Below are 17049 nucleotides of genomic sequence, written 5' to 3'. Positions count from 1 at the left end.
CCATCAAGAACAATCTAGTCCACCCAATAACTTCATCACACTCCTGATTCGGTGTGAGGGAGTGTTATGTAAGTCTTAGGATGCAGTAGTTGAATGGTTTTCAACTTTTTTCATATGAGCGCCACCCACAGAGCCCCTTCCCACATATACTACTCCATGGAAGATGTGTCTGGCTGAGAAGGAAGGGATCATCATGACCCCATGGTTAAGAACCCATGCATTAGTTTGACAGAGGGACATGTACTTGCTAATATGCAATATTCAATCATTTCCAATGGATCTCTCCATTAGTTTGAAGTTATCCCACAGTAGTTTTACCATTATAGATGTTGAAGATAGGTACACCAAGTAGTAATTGCTAATGAGAAAGGTTGTCCTTACCATGCATTCTTTATTCCACTGACAGCAGCCAGAGGTACAAGTGATGCAGGAATCTGTCCAGACTAGCAAGTCCGAGAGGCCGCAGGAGGAAGTCTGGAAAATAATGAAAGAGCTGGATGACGAGAGTCAACGTCGACAGCAGCTAGAGGGGGAGATCAAAACCATCCAGAATGACATCCTCCATCTACAGAAACAGAAGCCCCAGGAAACTGTGCTGAAGAAGGAACTGCTGAAGAAAGTGCCTGACCCTCAGCTGGATGAGAGCTGCCAGAAAATGCAGCAGAGCCTGGCAGAAGAGCAACGCAAGAACCAGGTGCTACAGGATGAGCTGGAGGCCCTAAATCTGAAACTGCGAGCCCTAGAGCATGAGAGGAAGGAAGGGGGCCAGGAGTATATCATTAAGGAGGTCCTGCGTATTGAGCAGGACAAGGCACAAGCAGATGAAATCCTGAAATTGAAAGAAGAGCTGGAGGACCTCAAGAGGCAGGAAGGAGCCAGAGAAAATGAGGTCACCCTCCTGCGCCACCAAATCACCGTGCTATCTGATGAGAAGAACAAAGAGCAAGAGAAGGTTACTGAGAAGGAGGTGGTGAAGCTGCAGAATGACCCCCAACTGGAGGCGGAATTCCGGATGCTGCAGGAGAACAAGGAAAGGGAGAGCACCCTGAGGCAGAAGCAAGAGGAGGAGCTCAGCTACCTGCAGGACAAGATGAAACGGCTAGAGAAGGAGCGGGCCATTGCAGAAGGCAAGATCACAGTCAAGGAGGTGCTGAAGGTGGAGAAAGACCTGGCAACAGAGAGGGAGGTAAACGAGCTCCGACGCCAGTATGAAGACGAGAAGTCCAAGGGCCGTTCCAATGAGAGGGAGAAGGCTGAGCTGCTCAGAAAGATCCAGGTCCTGGAAGCGGAGAACGCCAAGGTGGTTGTCCAAGAAAAAGTACGTGAGATAGTGCGCCCAGATCCCAAGGCTGAAAACGAAGTAGCCAACCTTCGTCTAGAGCTGGTGGAACAGGAGAGGCGATACCGAGGTGGGGAAGAGCAGCTGAAGAGCTGCCAGAATGAGCTGGCTTACCTGAGGAACAGAAGTGGCCAGGTGGAGGTGAAAGAAATTATCAAGGAGGTCATTAAGTACAAGACTGATCCTGAGACCGAGAAGGAATTGCAGAGACTCCGGGAAGAAATTGTAGACAGGACCCGAGCAATTGAGAGAGCTGATCTGGAGATCTACCAGCTGAAGCAAGAGATTAAGACCTTGAAAGACACCAAACCTCAAGTGCAAATGAAGGAAGTCGTCCAAGAGATACTGCAGTACCGGGAAGACCCCAAGACCAGGGAGGAAGTGGAGTCCCTGAGAGCTCAGCTAGCAGAGGAACAAAAGAAGCACATTGACTTGGAGAGGGAGAGGCTGCTCCAGGAGGAGAAGATTAGACAGAAAGAGGAGGAACTCTCACAAGTGAAAGAGAAAGTGGTCCAGCAGGAAGTGGTGAAGTTTGAGCAAGATCCTGCCTTGAAAGCAGAGATCAACTCCTTCTCTCAGAGCATTGAGAGTGAGCTGAAACAGATAGACTCCCTGCGGGAAGAGCTGCGCAAGCTGCAACGGAAGAGATCTGAGCTGGAGCGCCAGCTGGAGGAGCTCGAGAAAGAGAGGCATGCCCGCAGAGAGGCCGAACTTGAGGTGCAGAGGCTGAAGGTCAGGCTGAACGAGCTGGAACAGCAGGAGAGGGAGACAACAGAGAGAGTAACCGTGAAACAGAAAGTGATCCTCCAGCAAGACCCGCAGCAAGAGAAAGAACACTCTCTCCTCAAGCTGGAGCTGGAGGAAGAGAAGCACCGAAGGCAAGTCCTGCAGGCTGAGCTGGAAGCCCTGAGGAAGAAGCTCCTCACACTGGAGAAGATGGAGGTCAAGGAGAAAGTAGTCTTTTCAGAGAGCTTCCAAGTGGATAAAGGGGACACCGAATACGAGATTCAAAAGCTGAAGAGCAACCTGGAGGAGGAGAGTCGGCGTAAGAGGGAGCTGGATGCAGATGTCAACCACCTCGAGGCCAAACTATCTGAGGTGGAGTTCAACAATTCCAAATCCTCCAAGGAGCTAGATTTCTTGAGGGAGGAAAACCACAAGCTCCACCTAGAAAAGCAGAATCTTCTGCTGGAAACAAGGAGGCTACAGTCTGAGATTGAGCTCACAGCAACGGAAGCTCGGGATTTACGGAACATGACCCAGACTGACAGTGGGGTGAATCTGGACTCCAGATTCCAGGCCTTAGAGAGAGAGCTGGAAGATCTCAAGAAGTTATCCAGAGAAAAAGATACAGAGATTGAGCAACTTCAGAACCGCCTCAAGACAGTGGCCATCAAGAGAGAACAGAGAGAGAACCACTTGCGGCGCTCCATTGTGGTCATAGACCCCGACACCGGCAGGGAGATGTCGCCAGAGGAAGCTCATAAACTTGGCCTCATTGAATGGAGCTTGTTTGTCAAGCTGAAGAGCCAGGAATGCGACTGGGAAGAGATCTCAATAAAGGGGCCTACTGGGGAGTCCTCCGTGATCCTCGACAGGAAGTCTGGCCAAGAATTCTCCATTGAGGATGCCTTAAAGAGCGGAAAGTTAACCATGGCTCAGTATGATCGTTACCTGAACAAGGAGATGTCCATCCAGGAGCTGGCGGTACTGGTGTCTGGAAAGAAGTAGTTACAATGTTCCCTCCACTCTACATTGAAACTTTTCTTACAGCAGCTTGCTCAGAGCTGCACCACTTGTTACAATTCCAGATTGCTGCAAATCCTTTGTGTTTTCCGAAATGCTATAGCCTTTGCACAGTCCAACATGAGGCTGCCATGAAGTCATGCTGCTTGCTGCATCCATTGCATAAGAGCACTGCCATGCCAGAGGTCGAAAATGCATTTGTCAACATTACATTAACCTTTCTTCCCCACTACAACCTTACCTAAGTACTCACACCAACAGAAAATGAACAAAATCATCTTCTGAAGTTGTTTATTAACATGTGCTCTCAAATTTAGCAACGGAAAAGAGGCTGCACATTCCTTTTTTATTTTTATGTCAAGTATGCACTTCTCTCTAGAGGATACTGCAAAGCTGTATATAGAGCCACTGGAAAGAGACAAAAGGTCAAGACCACCCAGAACAGTAGAGGGAGCCTCGTAAGCCACTCACTCGTATGAAAATCTAGAGAGACACTTTCATTATATACAGTTGAATGAATGGTGGTATTGTCATCTGAGAAAGGCAGCTAAGTGCACAAAAAATGAAATTTACATCTTCATAGTCATGATACTCAAATCTAATCAAAGCTGATTCAGACATACTTCTATCACCTCAGTGCCTCTAATGCCAAAGGAGGGGGGCACAAAAAGAATTGTAATTTGATACAGTAATTCCTAGATTAAAAGGAGGTATTTTCATATGACATCACCAGAAATATGTAAAGAGATGTCAATATTATGTAGTAAAGCATGCTCCTGTAACCTAATGCAGAGGTGCCTTCTGAACAGTCATGCTTACCTCATTGTTAAAAGCCCCTCATACCGATATTTTACTCACTAAAGTTACGTTCAGCTATATGTATCATTTATTTGTGTAAGGGAATGGGAAATATGGGGAAATTCTATTTATAGTATAAAATAAAAATGCGGTGGTTTAAATCAGTTTATTTTTCCTTTTTAAATTGATGCCTGCCTTTTGATCTAATGCCTTAAAGGAAAGGAACCCAAATTTCAGAATCAAAGGCAACCTTTCACCCAACACTTACATTTATTTAATACAAGAAATGTGCATATTAATGTTGTACCTATATCTTTGGAAAAAACACAAATTGCTTGTTGGTAAGTTTACTAGCAAGAAAGGCCTGCAGCTGATCATTATCATGTTGTCCTGACCCTTGCAGCTACTGGAAAAGGCGAATTACAGGCCAATTTTGCTTTCGGGTTAGAGTTTCGGAATTTCTGCCTTACCATCCAGCTCTGCTATGAAAAAAGGATACTAAAGAGAGCATCTGTGGGGCTCCATGTTTATTCCATCATGGGATTTCTTGATCCCATGTGCTCAGTTTACAAATGCAAGAGCTTTTCCTGCAATCTCAGTTTAGGAGCTGAAAGACAAGCTGGGTTTTTCCCACTTCACATATCCTCCTGGGTAGTACAGGTTCTGCAGGCCAAATGCTTCCTTTAGTGATACCCACAGGGATGTGATCTTAATAATGTCCTGAGTGCCACTTGTGCAATCCCATTGCTGTTAAGAAACTTACACAGGTGTAACTGATTGGAACCTGGTACACACATCTGCTCACTTTCCTGGAGCTCTGACGACTCTACTGTGCAAGGCTAAAAACACTAAAAATGTATTTTACACCTAACCCTGCTCCCACTAAAGTCAATAAGAGAGTTTTGCCACTGACAGTGACAGGAGCTAGATTGGGCCTTAGGTCACCGTTATTAAGCTAAAAGGATGGTCCCTCCCAGCAGATGTAACACACACACAGGAATAGGTCTGTTGAGTAAGAAGATGTCATTCTACTACAATGGCAATTTAAGAGTTATAGCCGTATTTTAAAAGGACTTGGTCATTTACAAAACATCGGCCAAAATGCATACTAATAATTAGTCACCCAGTGAGTGGTTAGAGACAGCAATACAGTCACGAAGATGATCTTCCAGTCAAATTACATTGGAAGTGAAGAGACTGAAAAGAGCATTTTGGAAACTTTGAAACAAATTTATTCAGTTCCTCTGTACAAGATCGACAGTTTTCACACCACCCCATCATTGTCATCGAGACAGTCCCAACACTCACAACAAAAATAAAGTAAATTGCAGCTCTTACACACAACAGAAACTGCCGTACTAAGTAAGTGCCGGTGGGAGGCTTGCTCCCCACCGTAAAGAAAACAGCTAACATTGCCTAGTCAAGACAGAGATCCCAGATGCTCTGCTCCCCAGGGCTTGTGATCTCATTCCGTATTTCTGCCTTGCCACGGCGGTTTAATTCATTCACTCGTTCATTACAGCATGTAAAGAAAAAAAAATCCCACAGAATTTCCACCGAATAAACATTTCCCTGAGGCAAAGGCTTTGCTAAATTCCTAAAACAAGGGCATTCCGCTCCAGCTGCGACGCACAAACGTGCATCCCAGCAGAAACACCAAAGTGAAAGCAAAGAGAGGGAGTGGAACCAGTACCTTGGGTTGCTCATTAAGGGCTGGGATCCTGTCAGGTGTTTGAATGCCCTTTCAACTGCCACTGGCTTCAGTGGAAGTTGAAGGGGCTTGGTACCTTGCAGGATTCGGTCCTAAATGGGAACCATGCGACATCCACTGCTCAGAGTCCATCGATAACTGCTGTACTCTATCTTAGTAACGCAAATTCTGTCTTTGGCTCTTTTGCTACAACTTAGAAATATTTTCTTTTTTTTGTAAACAAATTTGAATTCTGAGCTGCATTTTTAAAGAAAAATATGAACAGTGAAGTGATCTTGAGAAGTCCTTTATCAGTTCCACTTCCAAACGTGGGTCTTGGGTTTTACTAACAACAGAGTGACTACTGGCCGGCCTACTTGATTTCAGTATCCCTCCCAAAGCACAGGAAGGAATTCTGCAAGCTTTTACTTGAAATACCAATGACTAACTTGTGGAGCAGTGCTACTATCTTTGAAGTCCAGATAAATTAGACCTGGTTAAAAGGTGACCTGAAAGAAGGGAGATCACAACACCACAACTACAAGTCAATGGGGTTTACGATCTGAGAGCCGCAGACTGCCCCCTCAATCTATGCAGGCATATCAAAGGGGACATGCAGACAGACTGAAATCAGCTTACAGGGCTAAAGCTAAAAATATACACTCAGATCCTAGTAGATCCCCATTGCTGCAGCTCTGACAAGTAAATGATTTTAGTGCAGAAGTCATCAAGGGGAGCAATATTCACTGGATTATCAGTGACCTTTTCTTAATCTAGATCACTAGAGAGATCATTATTGAAGACCCTAGTAAAGAATGGCTTTAGGGGAGGGTCTGGAACCCACTTGCACAAACTCAGATAAGAACTGGTGCTCTTGCTGGATTTGGTACTAGATTTAAAGTAACCAAGTCACCATTTAAGTCCAGACAGTGCAGCTTTTGATGTGCAACCATAAAAAGCTCTATTAAATAAAAACAGAATTCATCTTAAATATAGTGTGATTAAAAAAAGAACTGAGGCGCGCACACAAAAAACGGTCGAAATGGATGTTGTTAGTCCATTCTTGCTCCACCATAAAAGGCACTGGAATTATGTCTTCCTATACATGTGACATGCTGAGAAGTGTTCCAATCGATCCAATGCATTCAAAGGTAATGATAAAACTGAGCACACACACAAAAAAAATCCCTTGAGAGGAAATACAAACGTAGAAGCATTTCAATGTCCGTGAGTGCATCTAGAAATGTCTCTCTAAGAGTCTTCCTTCTCCTCCAGCGGGGAATATCAGGCGATTCATGATAGTCACCATAAAGGAAGTGCTAAGTCCTCCAACTAACTTGAGCACTGCTTTATAGTACAATTAAAAAATGAGGACAGAGTCAATGTCTTTGAAAAGCACGAGCAGTGCTTGAGTTATCCAAGTAAACCCAACACAGGAATAAGCACCTTTCATGTACTCTCCTGGGGAACCAAGGAGGTAACTGAACTCAGAGGTACTTGGCAAAGTTAGACACAGGTGGGGGGAAATCCACCAAGGCGCTTGACTTTTTGAAAGAAAGACGCCCCACCAGTGTTGCCCCACAAGTTCTAGCGCTTGCCAGTGAGGACCAGCAGCAGTGAAACAGTGCCCTAAGTGCTTCTCTCACCAGGGGGTGGCACGAGGCGGCTTGCTTCCTGCTCAGCTCCTCCCTGGATGCCACTGACCAAAAGTGCCAATGAGCTCTTCACTCAACTCAGTTTCTCCAGCTGCTGTCAGGAAAAGAAAACCAAAGAGCAGGCGGAAAGCGGGCCATCTGCATCCAGTCTTCACGGCTGACTCCTCTTGGTTTGTCCTGGGCTTGCATTAGCTTCCCTTCTTGCAGACGTCACAATTTTCGCTGCTGCACATTGGACCCTTTGCCATGAAGCGGAGACGCATCTGAAAAGAGAATAAAAAAAAAAAAAAGGAAGAGGTTTCAGTGTCAGCACTAGGATTCTGTGCACAGCTGGGAGGCACCAAGATAGCATTGCATGTAAAAGCTATTGAGTCACCAAGGATTCAGACTAGAAGATACTGGGGAAAGATAGAGATTTTCATGGACACGTGGTAACTGGGAGTGGTCTTCACTGTTCTTGTATATTACATGGTCTCTGGAAGCAGACGACCTCTTCTATGGACTTCCAGCATAAGCATCACCAAGGGCCATAGATGCAGGTAGCTGGGAGGAGGGAGCTGCTGGCCAGCTAGTCTAGCAAGCTATTCTCTCATCAGTCCAAACTAGCCATGGATAAGGGCACTTGCTAACAAATACATGATTTTACTGATTACCCAGACAACCAGGAAATTGTAGTTACTGAGAGTTCAAATAGGACCCGAAGAAACTCACTGCACCACCAGTAGTAGGAGTCTAAATACCAGAGGTAAGGGAGAAGAACAGCAGGAGGAAGTAGAGCAAGGAAAAGGGGCATCGCAGAGGAGAAGTGACAAAAGAGCCAGAGTTGAAGAAAGCAGAAAGTTTCCAATCGCAATTACACTCGCAGCAAACTATAACGCGTGAACTGGTGTATTTGAAATGCATAGCTTGGCAGAAGTGGTACTGGGCATGGGGGACTAACAGTTTACCCTGTACTAGCCACTCCAAGGCAAAGGGGGTTTTGCTGGTTCTAGAGTGGGCTCATGACACAGATTCTTTCAAAACAAGAGACAAGTAAAGGCAGAATCACCACTGGGAGAGAAATACATGTGCATTTCCACCAACAAGCAAATTGATGACAGCCTGGCAAACACACACTGCATGCCATTTGCTCAGATGCTTTTGGACAGCTGTTAGTTATACATACTTTAATTTAAGATACCATCAATTTCCAGCACTGGCAGAGACATCCCAACACGCTGCAGGCTATACAGTTTTCAGATGGCTACATCTGCATTACCCTGAAACACAATCTTAGGAGGTATCAGAGGGGTAGTCATGTTAGTCTGGATCTGTAAAAGCAGCAAAGAGTCCTGTGGCACCTTATAGACTAACAGACGTATTGGAGCATGAGCTTTCGTGGGTGAATACATGCATCCGATGAAGTGGGTATTCACCCACGAAAGCTCATGCTCCAATACGTCTGTTAGTCTATAAGGTGCCACAGGACTCTTTGCTAATCTTAGGAGGTGTTCCTCTCCAACAGAAATGAGATTTATTTCCATAGTCAGTCATAGTTTATTCCACCACACAGATTCATAGATTTTAAGGCCTGAAGGAACCCTTATGATCATCTAGTCTGACCTCCTGCATAACACAGGTAATAGAATTTTACTGAAAGATTTCTGCATCAAGACCATAACTTCTGGTTGAGCTAGAGTATATATGTTTATTTAAAGACACCAGGTGATAAAGAATCCATCATATCCCTAGGTAAATTGTTTCGGTGGTTAAATCCTCACAGTTAAAACATGTGCCCCCTATTGCTCGTCTGAAAGAGTGTAGTTTCAGCTTGTGGCCACTGGATCTCATTAGGCCTTTCTGTTAAAGAGCTATCTCCCATCAGAAATCATCTCCTCCCGTAGGTAATTGTAAGAGCATGATCAAGTCACCAATTCTCCTCTAATAGAGAGGAGATTTCTTCTTAGCAACACACAGAATACATTTTGTAAGATCTGCTTAATTAAAAAACAATGCTCTCTAGAGGATGTCGTTTTATCATCACAACATAAAGCAAAAGGTTTTTGTCTCCTCCATTATCTACATCAGGGGTAGGCAACCTATGGCACACGTGACAAAAGCGGCATGCAAACTGATTTTCAGTGGCACTCACATTGCCCAGGTCCTGGCCACAGGTCCGGGAGGCTCTGCATTTTAAATGAAGCTTCTTAAATATTCTAAAAACCTTATTCACTTTACATACAACAATAGTTTAGTTATATATTATAGAAAGAGACCTTCTAAAACATTAAAATGTATTACTGGCATGTGAAACCTTAAATTAGAGTGAATAAATGAAGACATGGCACACCACTTCTGAAAGGTTGCCGACCCCTGATCTACATCATGGATACAGCTTACTGATTTCACCCACCTAGTCACTGCAGCTGGGCCCTGTTCTCTGCTCCTCTACGTCTATTACCCTATTACATATTGACTGGAGAGAAACTGTATCTCAGCCAAGACTTGGGTGATGGAGTGGGGAAGAGGATTGACGTGGGTTCTCATGAATGCACAGTGCCCATATCCTTTGCTCAGCAGAGGAACACATTCCTTGATGATAGATCACACAATACTAAGCTATGTTACAAGGCTAAATTCACTAGAGGGTCACCCACCCCCAGTGGGCTTGCCACACCAAAAATAACCTGCCTCACTCACCCCTATACGTGGCACGTTGCTCAAGTGTGAAACACAGCAGCAGGAAGTACTGTCCTTCAGGACTGAATTGTATTAACAGAGCTATGTGGTGCATTGTCCAAGATTAAGAAAGCAGGAACAGCCATTGATCAGGACTGAGCTGCACTTGCAGCATTGCCTGGGGAAGTTTGCACAGCACTCTACCCCTTGGATCTTGATTTTGTGAACACCAACTGTATCCCTGTTCCCCTCTGCTCCCAGACCCATAAACTGCTACTGCCTTTATGTGGCTTTGCCATGTGCCACACAAGCCACAGCAGCTTCTGTTCTAATAGAAACTGACAGAGAAGGAAACAACAAGGAGTCCGGTGGCACCTTAAAGACTAACAGATTTATTTAGGCATAAGTTTTCATGGGTAAAAAACTACTTCTTCAGATGCACATGCATCTGTTAGTCTTTAAGGTGCCACCGGACTCCTGCTCATTTTTGTGGATAGAGACTAATACAGCTACCCCTCTGATACTTGACACCATGCAAGAGAAGGAAAGTCACCTGCTTCTTACAGATCTCCCATGGTCTGTGCTGGTTCTAAAGGTATCCAACTGGGGTCACAACGAATGTACTCACAAAAAGGTAAAGTGGTGGCTGAAGGAGAGGCAGCTAACTAACATGATACTATGCATGGGAGCAGTATTTCCTCCTGGAGATAGCTCAATGCCCTTTATCTGGATAACAGGTGACAATTCTCTATGCAACTAGCACATTTAATCCTAGACAGTACTGACAAGTTATGCAAAACCACATAAACCTCTTAACCCTGGCAGCGTGGCCCTTTACCATGCACCAAGAACAGAGCCAAACCACTTGAGACGCTCAGAAATCCCAAAATGCATCGGGGGGGAGGGGTCTGTCTTTCCGGAATGAAAGCTTCCTACCATCTAGTCAGCAAACGCAAAGGATGTTAAGGACCCTAAGCCTCATGAGCTGGTGAGATGAAGCATCAGCAGAGACTACACCAGTAAAGACAACATTGAAGGCGGTGGTGCTTTCACTCCAAGATGAGGCATCCATCAAGGCAGATGACGACTTACAAGGCACAAGACAAACAAGACTATCTGACAAGTTACCTGGCAAACTCTGCGGTAAATGGGTGGACAGGGCAGAGTGTGGGAGTGGTGCTGCATGGTGGGGGCTGGAGTGCAAGCCAGCCAGAAGACCTAGAGAGAAAAACAAAGAAAGGAAGGGGGGAAAAAAAAAAAAGAACAAATGCACGTTGAGGACGGAAACAAGCAGAGGAGCTGCAGCAGTTAGAGTCTGTAGCTTCGCCTCCAGTACTAGTTCTGCTGAACAATGGAAGACAGGGATGGCTGGGACTTCTGGGCTAGCTATAGGTACACGCCCAAGGGCCTCCAAAACCACTGGCTTAAGACACAAATGCATGAACTACAAGCACAAAGCAACAACATGAGAGATGGGCTCATATGCAACGGTCTAACAAAGTACAGTCCTGGTGGCCTTGCAATTCTACAGCACAGGCATGAGAAACACACACAGGGGAAAGCACTCACTGTGGCTGAGGCCATGGTGGAAAGTTCCAGGGGCAGGTCCCGTGACAATTGCATCCTTGGATACTCCTGCTTTGGGGGAGGAGTCTGAGCTGAAGGAGATGACGTGAAGAGGGAAGGAATGGATGGGAGAGATAATCCCCAGCGGGGTGGAGCTCAGGGCACCTGGCAGCTTTGGACTGCTGGACTTGTAGGATGGAGACAGTACAGTCAAGGGAGGAGAGCTGGTTAGCAGCACAGCTCCACTAGTTCCTTTCTGGGAATGAAACAGCAAAAGTTAGTCAAAATGGAAACACAATAGATGAGGAGAGCTCTGACCAACCCTCCATGTCCCCTCCTCCCCCATACACCTGCCTGCCAGATACCAGAAGACCCGCTCCATAATGCAAACAATCCAGTATCCAGATGTTTTGTTTCTGGGAACAGAACCACCACCACACTGGCCCAGACCCATGGTCATTCTAGTCTGGAATCCTGTCTGCAGCCGTGAATGGATCCTTCAGAAGGTGTAACACTTCCACGATGGGCTGTCATGCATGAACATTGCCACATGGGAAGTTTCTTACTAACCTTTGGCTTATGTTCTGAAGCATAAGGGCTCATTTCCAATCAACTTGTATCCTTATCCTACCAGTGTAACTGAAAATATTCTTCAGTCACGTGCCTCTACTTCTACTTCTCTAAGCTCTTGGTCTGAGTAACATGCACAGCATAGAACTCTACAGCTTGATTAGAAATGGCAAACACACAAATTGTTCAGTCCGTTTAAAATGTGCTCCCTTTTAATTGTGTGGTGACCCTCTCTCAGCCCATCTCCTTCTTATGTTATGAAAAAAGAGTAGATCTGAATGGCTGACTTGACAGTCGATTGTTATATGAAGAAATCTAGAATTGATAAGCTTTCTTCTGGGGGTGAAAACCGTGGGGTTCATTGCATTAAACACAAGTAGTAAATATGAGAAGTAGCTCCAGGCTTATTTAGTGAGATCCTACATTGGGTTTATTTTGCACAGTTGCTGAATTTTCAGTATGCCGCAGAATTCTGTACAAAACAGGCTGAACTGGATTCTGGAAGTGGTCAAGGAGAAGCAGGAGGTTGTAGTAACTGGGTCGAATATTTTAGAGGATTTTAGCCCCTGGGAAGGGGTGGGAGGCAGTTTGAGTTTGTGGAACAAACACATTTCAGTGTCCAGTTATCAATCAGCAGTGAAACAAGTGTTAATATTGAAATCTCTAGGGTGGGAGGATTTCAATCAGGTTGAAGTCTGGAAAACTAAATTTGTTCCATTGCAACTTTAGATTAAAATGGATATGGAATTCAGTTATAAATGCCGTCATGTTTAAATGCCACTACAGAGCAGGTACCTTGCTTGAATTTTATAAAACCGCTACAGGCAAAAAACAAAATCATGAAAATTAAGGCCCTGATCCTGCAAACACTTAAGCAGGGAGGTAAATTTACTCACGAGTAATAACACTGATTTCAATGGAAGTACTTACATGCTTAAAGTTAATGATGTGCATATGTATTTGCAGCATTAAGGGCTAAAATTACATTTTTATTAAAAAAATTCTCTTAGACCTACTCTACAAATGTTTTGCCAGTAGAACTATATTTGTATACTAGTAGAGCTTTGCCAGACAAGTGTGGATGCAATTTATATTGGCAATACTATACTTTTCCTGGCATAGCTTATTCCAGGCCCCCTGAACAAAATAAGCTACACCAAAAAAAGCACGGTTTTACTCGTGTAACTGTCTATACTGGGGACTTTTGCCACCACACCTATGTCAGTCAGAGTGTGAAGAGGTGTGATCCCTGGCCAACAGAGCTGTGTCAGCAGAAATGTGTAGTGTAGAACTGGCCTCGGTGGCATAAAATCTTTGATACTTCAAACCAAAGCCTGGCTCAATGTTATTCAGACTTTAAATGCATTAAAAACTCATGTTTTGTTATATACACACAGACTGTCTTTAGAAATAGATACCTAAAGTTAGGCTCCTAAGCTCATATTTAAACACCTATGGGTGGTGTTCTGAAAAGCAACTGGATGATTTATTAGCACCAGTCCCATTTGACTTTAAACTGTAAACTCTAGTGGAAGACTTATCGTCTGCTTGAAGCATTACAGCTTTCTTGACTCATTCAAGTTTAATCTGTTGGAAAGTGGTGATGTTTGCAAATCTAGCATGCACAATTTGCTCATCCATTTTGTGTCTGAGTTGGTTTTGTTCTCACAGTAAGAATCTTAATGAAGGCCTGGACTTGTCTTTTTTGGCACAGACACGCTTCTGTAGTGTGAAACTAATTAGTAAAAAAACTTCTATGTAAAACCTGAAAATCTAAGAGTTAGGAAGTTAATTAAAGAAGCAAGTACAAAAGATCCACTTTGACGATTTAAAACTATAAAATGGGAAGAAAGTAAAGAATCAGCAATATGAAAATGAGAAATCTGATTTCTCTCCTATAAATGCTGATTTTTTTTTAAATCACAATTTTTATCCACCCTGGAAATTTGTCTCGCTGGATTTCAGAGTTTACATCCTACTGAGCTGAATGGGGCAGCGGACACGGACATTTCTTTGAGCTATTGTTTCAGGCTGCCTGCAAATTCAGGCACTGCACAGATTACACTCAAGTCACAGTTCAGAAGGTTTTCTTCATAACCCATAAAATGGGCTAAAAGCTTTGGTTCTTTTTAAATAAAAATGAAAGCTTGGATTCTGGAGCACCAAATTTGTGGCAAAGGGTGGATTCTGCAGCAAATCCCACGTCCATGGAATCTAAGTACATCCTGTCCTGAATCTAAACAGACAGCTTGGGGCAGGACTGTCTTTGTTCAGTGTTTGTACAGCGTCTAGCACAGGGATCTCAGATCACCACGAGGGCCACATGAGGACTAGTACATTGGCCTGAGGGCCACATCACTGACACCTTTTCATATAAAAGATACAAAAGCCCCCCTCCCACGAGGCCCCAACCCATCCCGCCTCTTCCCAGCCCCCATTCCAACCCCCTCCCTGGCCCCGTCTCTTCTCCGCCTCCTTCCCTGAGCATGCCACGTCCCCGCTCCTTCCCTCTCACTCCTGAAAAGTGCTAAGCGCCGCCAAACAGCTGTTTGGCGGCGGGAAGCACCTGGAGGTAAGGCAGAGGAGCGGGAGTAGGCAGAGGAGCGGGGATGCAGCGTGCTGGGGGGGGAAAGCTTGGCAACTGCAGGAAGTAACTCCAGGGGTGTGGGGGGGCGGGGGGGGAGCTTGGCGAGCTGGAGCAAATAACTCTGTGGGCTGCATGCGGCCCATGGGCCGCGTGTTTCAGACCCCTGGTCTAGCACAATGGGGTCCATATCAAGGGTTCCTAGATGCTAGAGTAACACACAAATAAATAACTTCAAGAAACAACTGAAATTCTTTTGAAGCTTTCAGTTTAAGGCAGATCTTAGCAAGACGTTGCTCGACACAATGACATTAGGTTGGGCTGGCCCAGCAACATACTTACCGGCACAGAGGTAGAAGATGTGGTGCTACTAACCACAGCTGGCTTTATGGAGGAGGTTAGTAACTTGGCTACCCCCTGAGTCCCTCCACCAGAATCTCCATTTGGACCACCAGGTGGCGCTACTAGAGTCAGCTTCTGGGAGACGGGGTTTTTTTTGACCATGGAGCTTGGGGAGGACCGGCTGGAAGCCTGCCCTGGGGAGGGAGTCTGTACACCCGACAGCAAGCCCCCCGAGGAGGAGCTCTGGTGTGCAGACACTGCTGACGTGGAGCTGCTGGAAGAAGCCCCGTGCTTGGAGAGGGAGCTGGAAATGAAGGGAGATTTGTAGGACTGCCCTGAAGAGCTGGAGCTGGTGGAGTGCTTTCCTGTGTAGCTTAGCGATGCTGTTGAGGAGCCAGGGCTCTTGTGGGAGCTGCTAGAAGCTGGTGTGCTGCCCGCAGATGAGACCGAGGAATGGAAGCCCTGAGCTTTGGTCGATGACTTGACCGGCTGGAGGAGGGAACGCGGGGGCACAGGGGAGACAGACTTGGGGCTCTGCAGTTTGACAAACGGAGCTGGGGACGTGAAGCTTTTCTGCTGTTGGCTGCTCGAGTGAAAGATTTTCACTTGGGCAACTGGCAAGGGGGTGGACGTCTGGGGCCCGTGACTCATTCGCTGCAGGCTGTGGTGCTTCTGTTTGGACTGGTGCGCATCGGGGAGGATTTTACTGGGGGACACTTGGCAGGGCAGCTCTTTGTAACCAGAACTCTCTGCCTTTTTGTCTTGAGAGGACTGGCCCAAAGCCAGGGCCTGTTCAGCCAGGAAATTGAGAGGTGATTGTAGAGAGCCAGCAGGGGGTGGGGTAGGAGAAGAGCTGGACTTAGGAAAGTTCCGCTTCTCCTCTGAAGTTGCAAGACTTGGGATCTTCTCTGAAGGAGGCTTTGGGGGTCCGGGGAGAGTGAAATCAGGGCTCCCACAGGCTCGGCTATTAAGCACAGCCAATTCCTTGGACACGGCTTCCAGGGAAGAGGTTGGGTTACGAATTAAGTCCTCATCCAGGGAGTCGTCCATGCTAAAGGCAGCAAGGGTGGTAGTGCTGCTAGATGCTTGGGCAACGCTGAGACACAAGAGCTCTCTGGTCTGGGAGCTGATGCCAATGGCCACTCCCGGCGGCTCAGAAGGCAGAGAAACTGGGCCACTTGAGTGGATCAGTGGAACAGAAACCAGCGTCTTCTTATCTGGCTTACTGGAGGATTCCTGCAAGAAAGTTACAAGGAGTGAGACACCTGGCTAGATAGAGTTTACTGGTGAAAATGAATGAAAGTCAGCTTTGCAGGCTGCCTGTTCCATGCATTCAGGTGGCAGAAGTTGGAGAAGGCATAGCTGAGGAACTTGCCTTGCCTGCAGATCCTGTGAGAAACAACTGCAGCTGTACAGCGCCACAGCTGGTTGCTCTTTTTTTCACTTGCACAATATATTCAAATTACTCACATAGCCCTGCTGCAAACTACCTACGTGAGCACCAACCCAGAGAACAACCACCCCATGCAGACACAAGACAAAGCTAGAAGGGAACTTTTGCCAGAACAGGCTTTCAGTTTCCAGTTCCTTTCTGCTCTCAGCCGGGTTGGAAATACCCCATTGAGGAGCCTCTCGTGGGGTAAATAAACTGCCTTTGCCATTACTGTTAGTATCTCCTATTCTAAGTATAGACAGAGGTAACTACTGGCAAGAGATTTGATGACCACTGGATTTCAGTGGAGACAAAGAATTGAGGCATCTTGTTAAAATGTAAGACAAGTCACAGACTTTGCGGGGCCTACAGACTCGGGGAATCTAGATAGATGGTGGAGGCTTTGCCCTGTTTCAGCTAAACAAACATACTCAATTCCTCTCATGTTATGAGCACCACTGAATAATTCACTTCCTCAGAAAAGAGTGTTACAGGGGAAACTTAGCGAGTTTGTATATTTGTGTTCCACGGTGGTTCTAAAGCAAGATCTTTTACACCTGTTCTATTAATGTAGCCTTTGCAGAGCTTGCTACATCTCTGCTTCATATACAATCATGTTAGTATCCAAATGCCCTGGAACCAGCTGGAGTTTACCAGCACCCCACACAT

General features: G+C 45.7%; 2 protein-coding genes across 8 annotated transcripts in view; one reads left to right on the top strand and one right to left on the bottom strand.

Annotated features, from left to right (window-relative positions):
* The window catches only part of PPL (periplakin), a 53595-nt gene extending 49557 nt beyond the window's left edge, over nt 1–4038 (top strand). The window contains exon 22 of the mRNA XM_039491704.1: nt 407–4038. Coding sequence (XP_039347638.1) covers nt 407–3070 — 2664 coding nt within the window. The 3' untranslated portion in view covers nt 3071–4038. The remainder of the gene's footprint in view (nt 1–406) is intronic.
* Nucleotides 4039–5092: 1054 nt separating this feature from the next.
* The window catches only part of UBN1 (ubinuclein 1), an 82917-nt gene continuing 70960 nt past the window's right edge, over nt 5093–17049 (bottom strand). For 6 of the 7 annotated variants that reach the window (XM_039492672.1, XM_039492668.1, XM_039492670.1 and 3 more), the window contains 4 exons: nt 14949–16184; nt 11456–11708; nt 11015–11104; nt 5093–7491 (listed from right to left, as the gene is read on the bottom strand). In XM_039492672.1, coding sequence (XP_039348606.1) covers nt 7439–7491; nt 11015–11104; nt 11456–11708; nt 14949–16184 — 1632 coding nt within the window. In that variant the 3' untranslated portion in view covers nt 5093–7438. The remainder of the gene's footprint in view (nt 7492–11014; nt 11105–11455; nt 11709–14948; nt 16185–17049) is intronic. The other variant, XM_039492673.1, reaches the window with a different exon arrangement.

This window comes from Mauremys reevesii, linkage group 10 (assembly GCF_016161935.1).
Source record: "Mauremys reevesii isolate NIE-2019 linkage group 10, ASM1616193v1, whole genome shotgun sequence".
Classification (NCBI taxonomy): Eukaryota; Metazoa; Chordata; order Testudines; family Geoemydidae; genus Mauremys; species Mauremys reevesii.
Note: the sequence above shows the minus strand (reverse complement) of the source record. Positions and strands in the feature narration are given on the sequence as shown.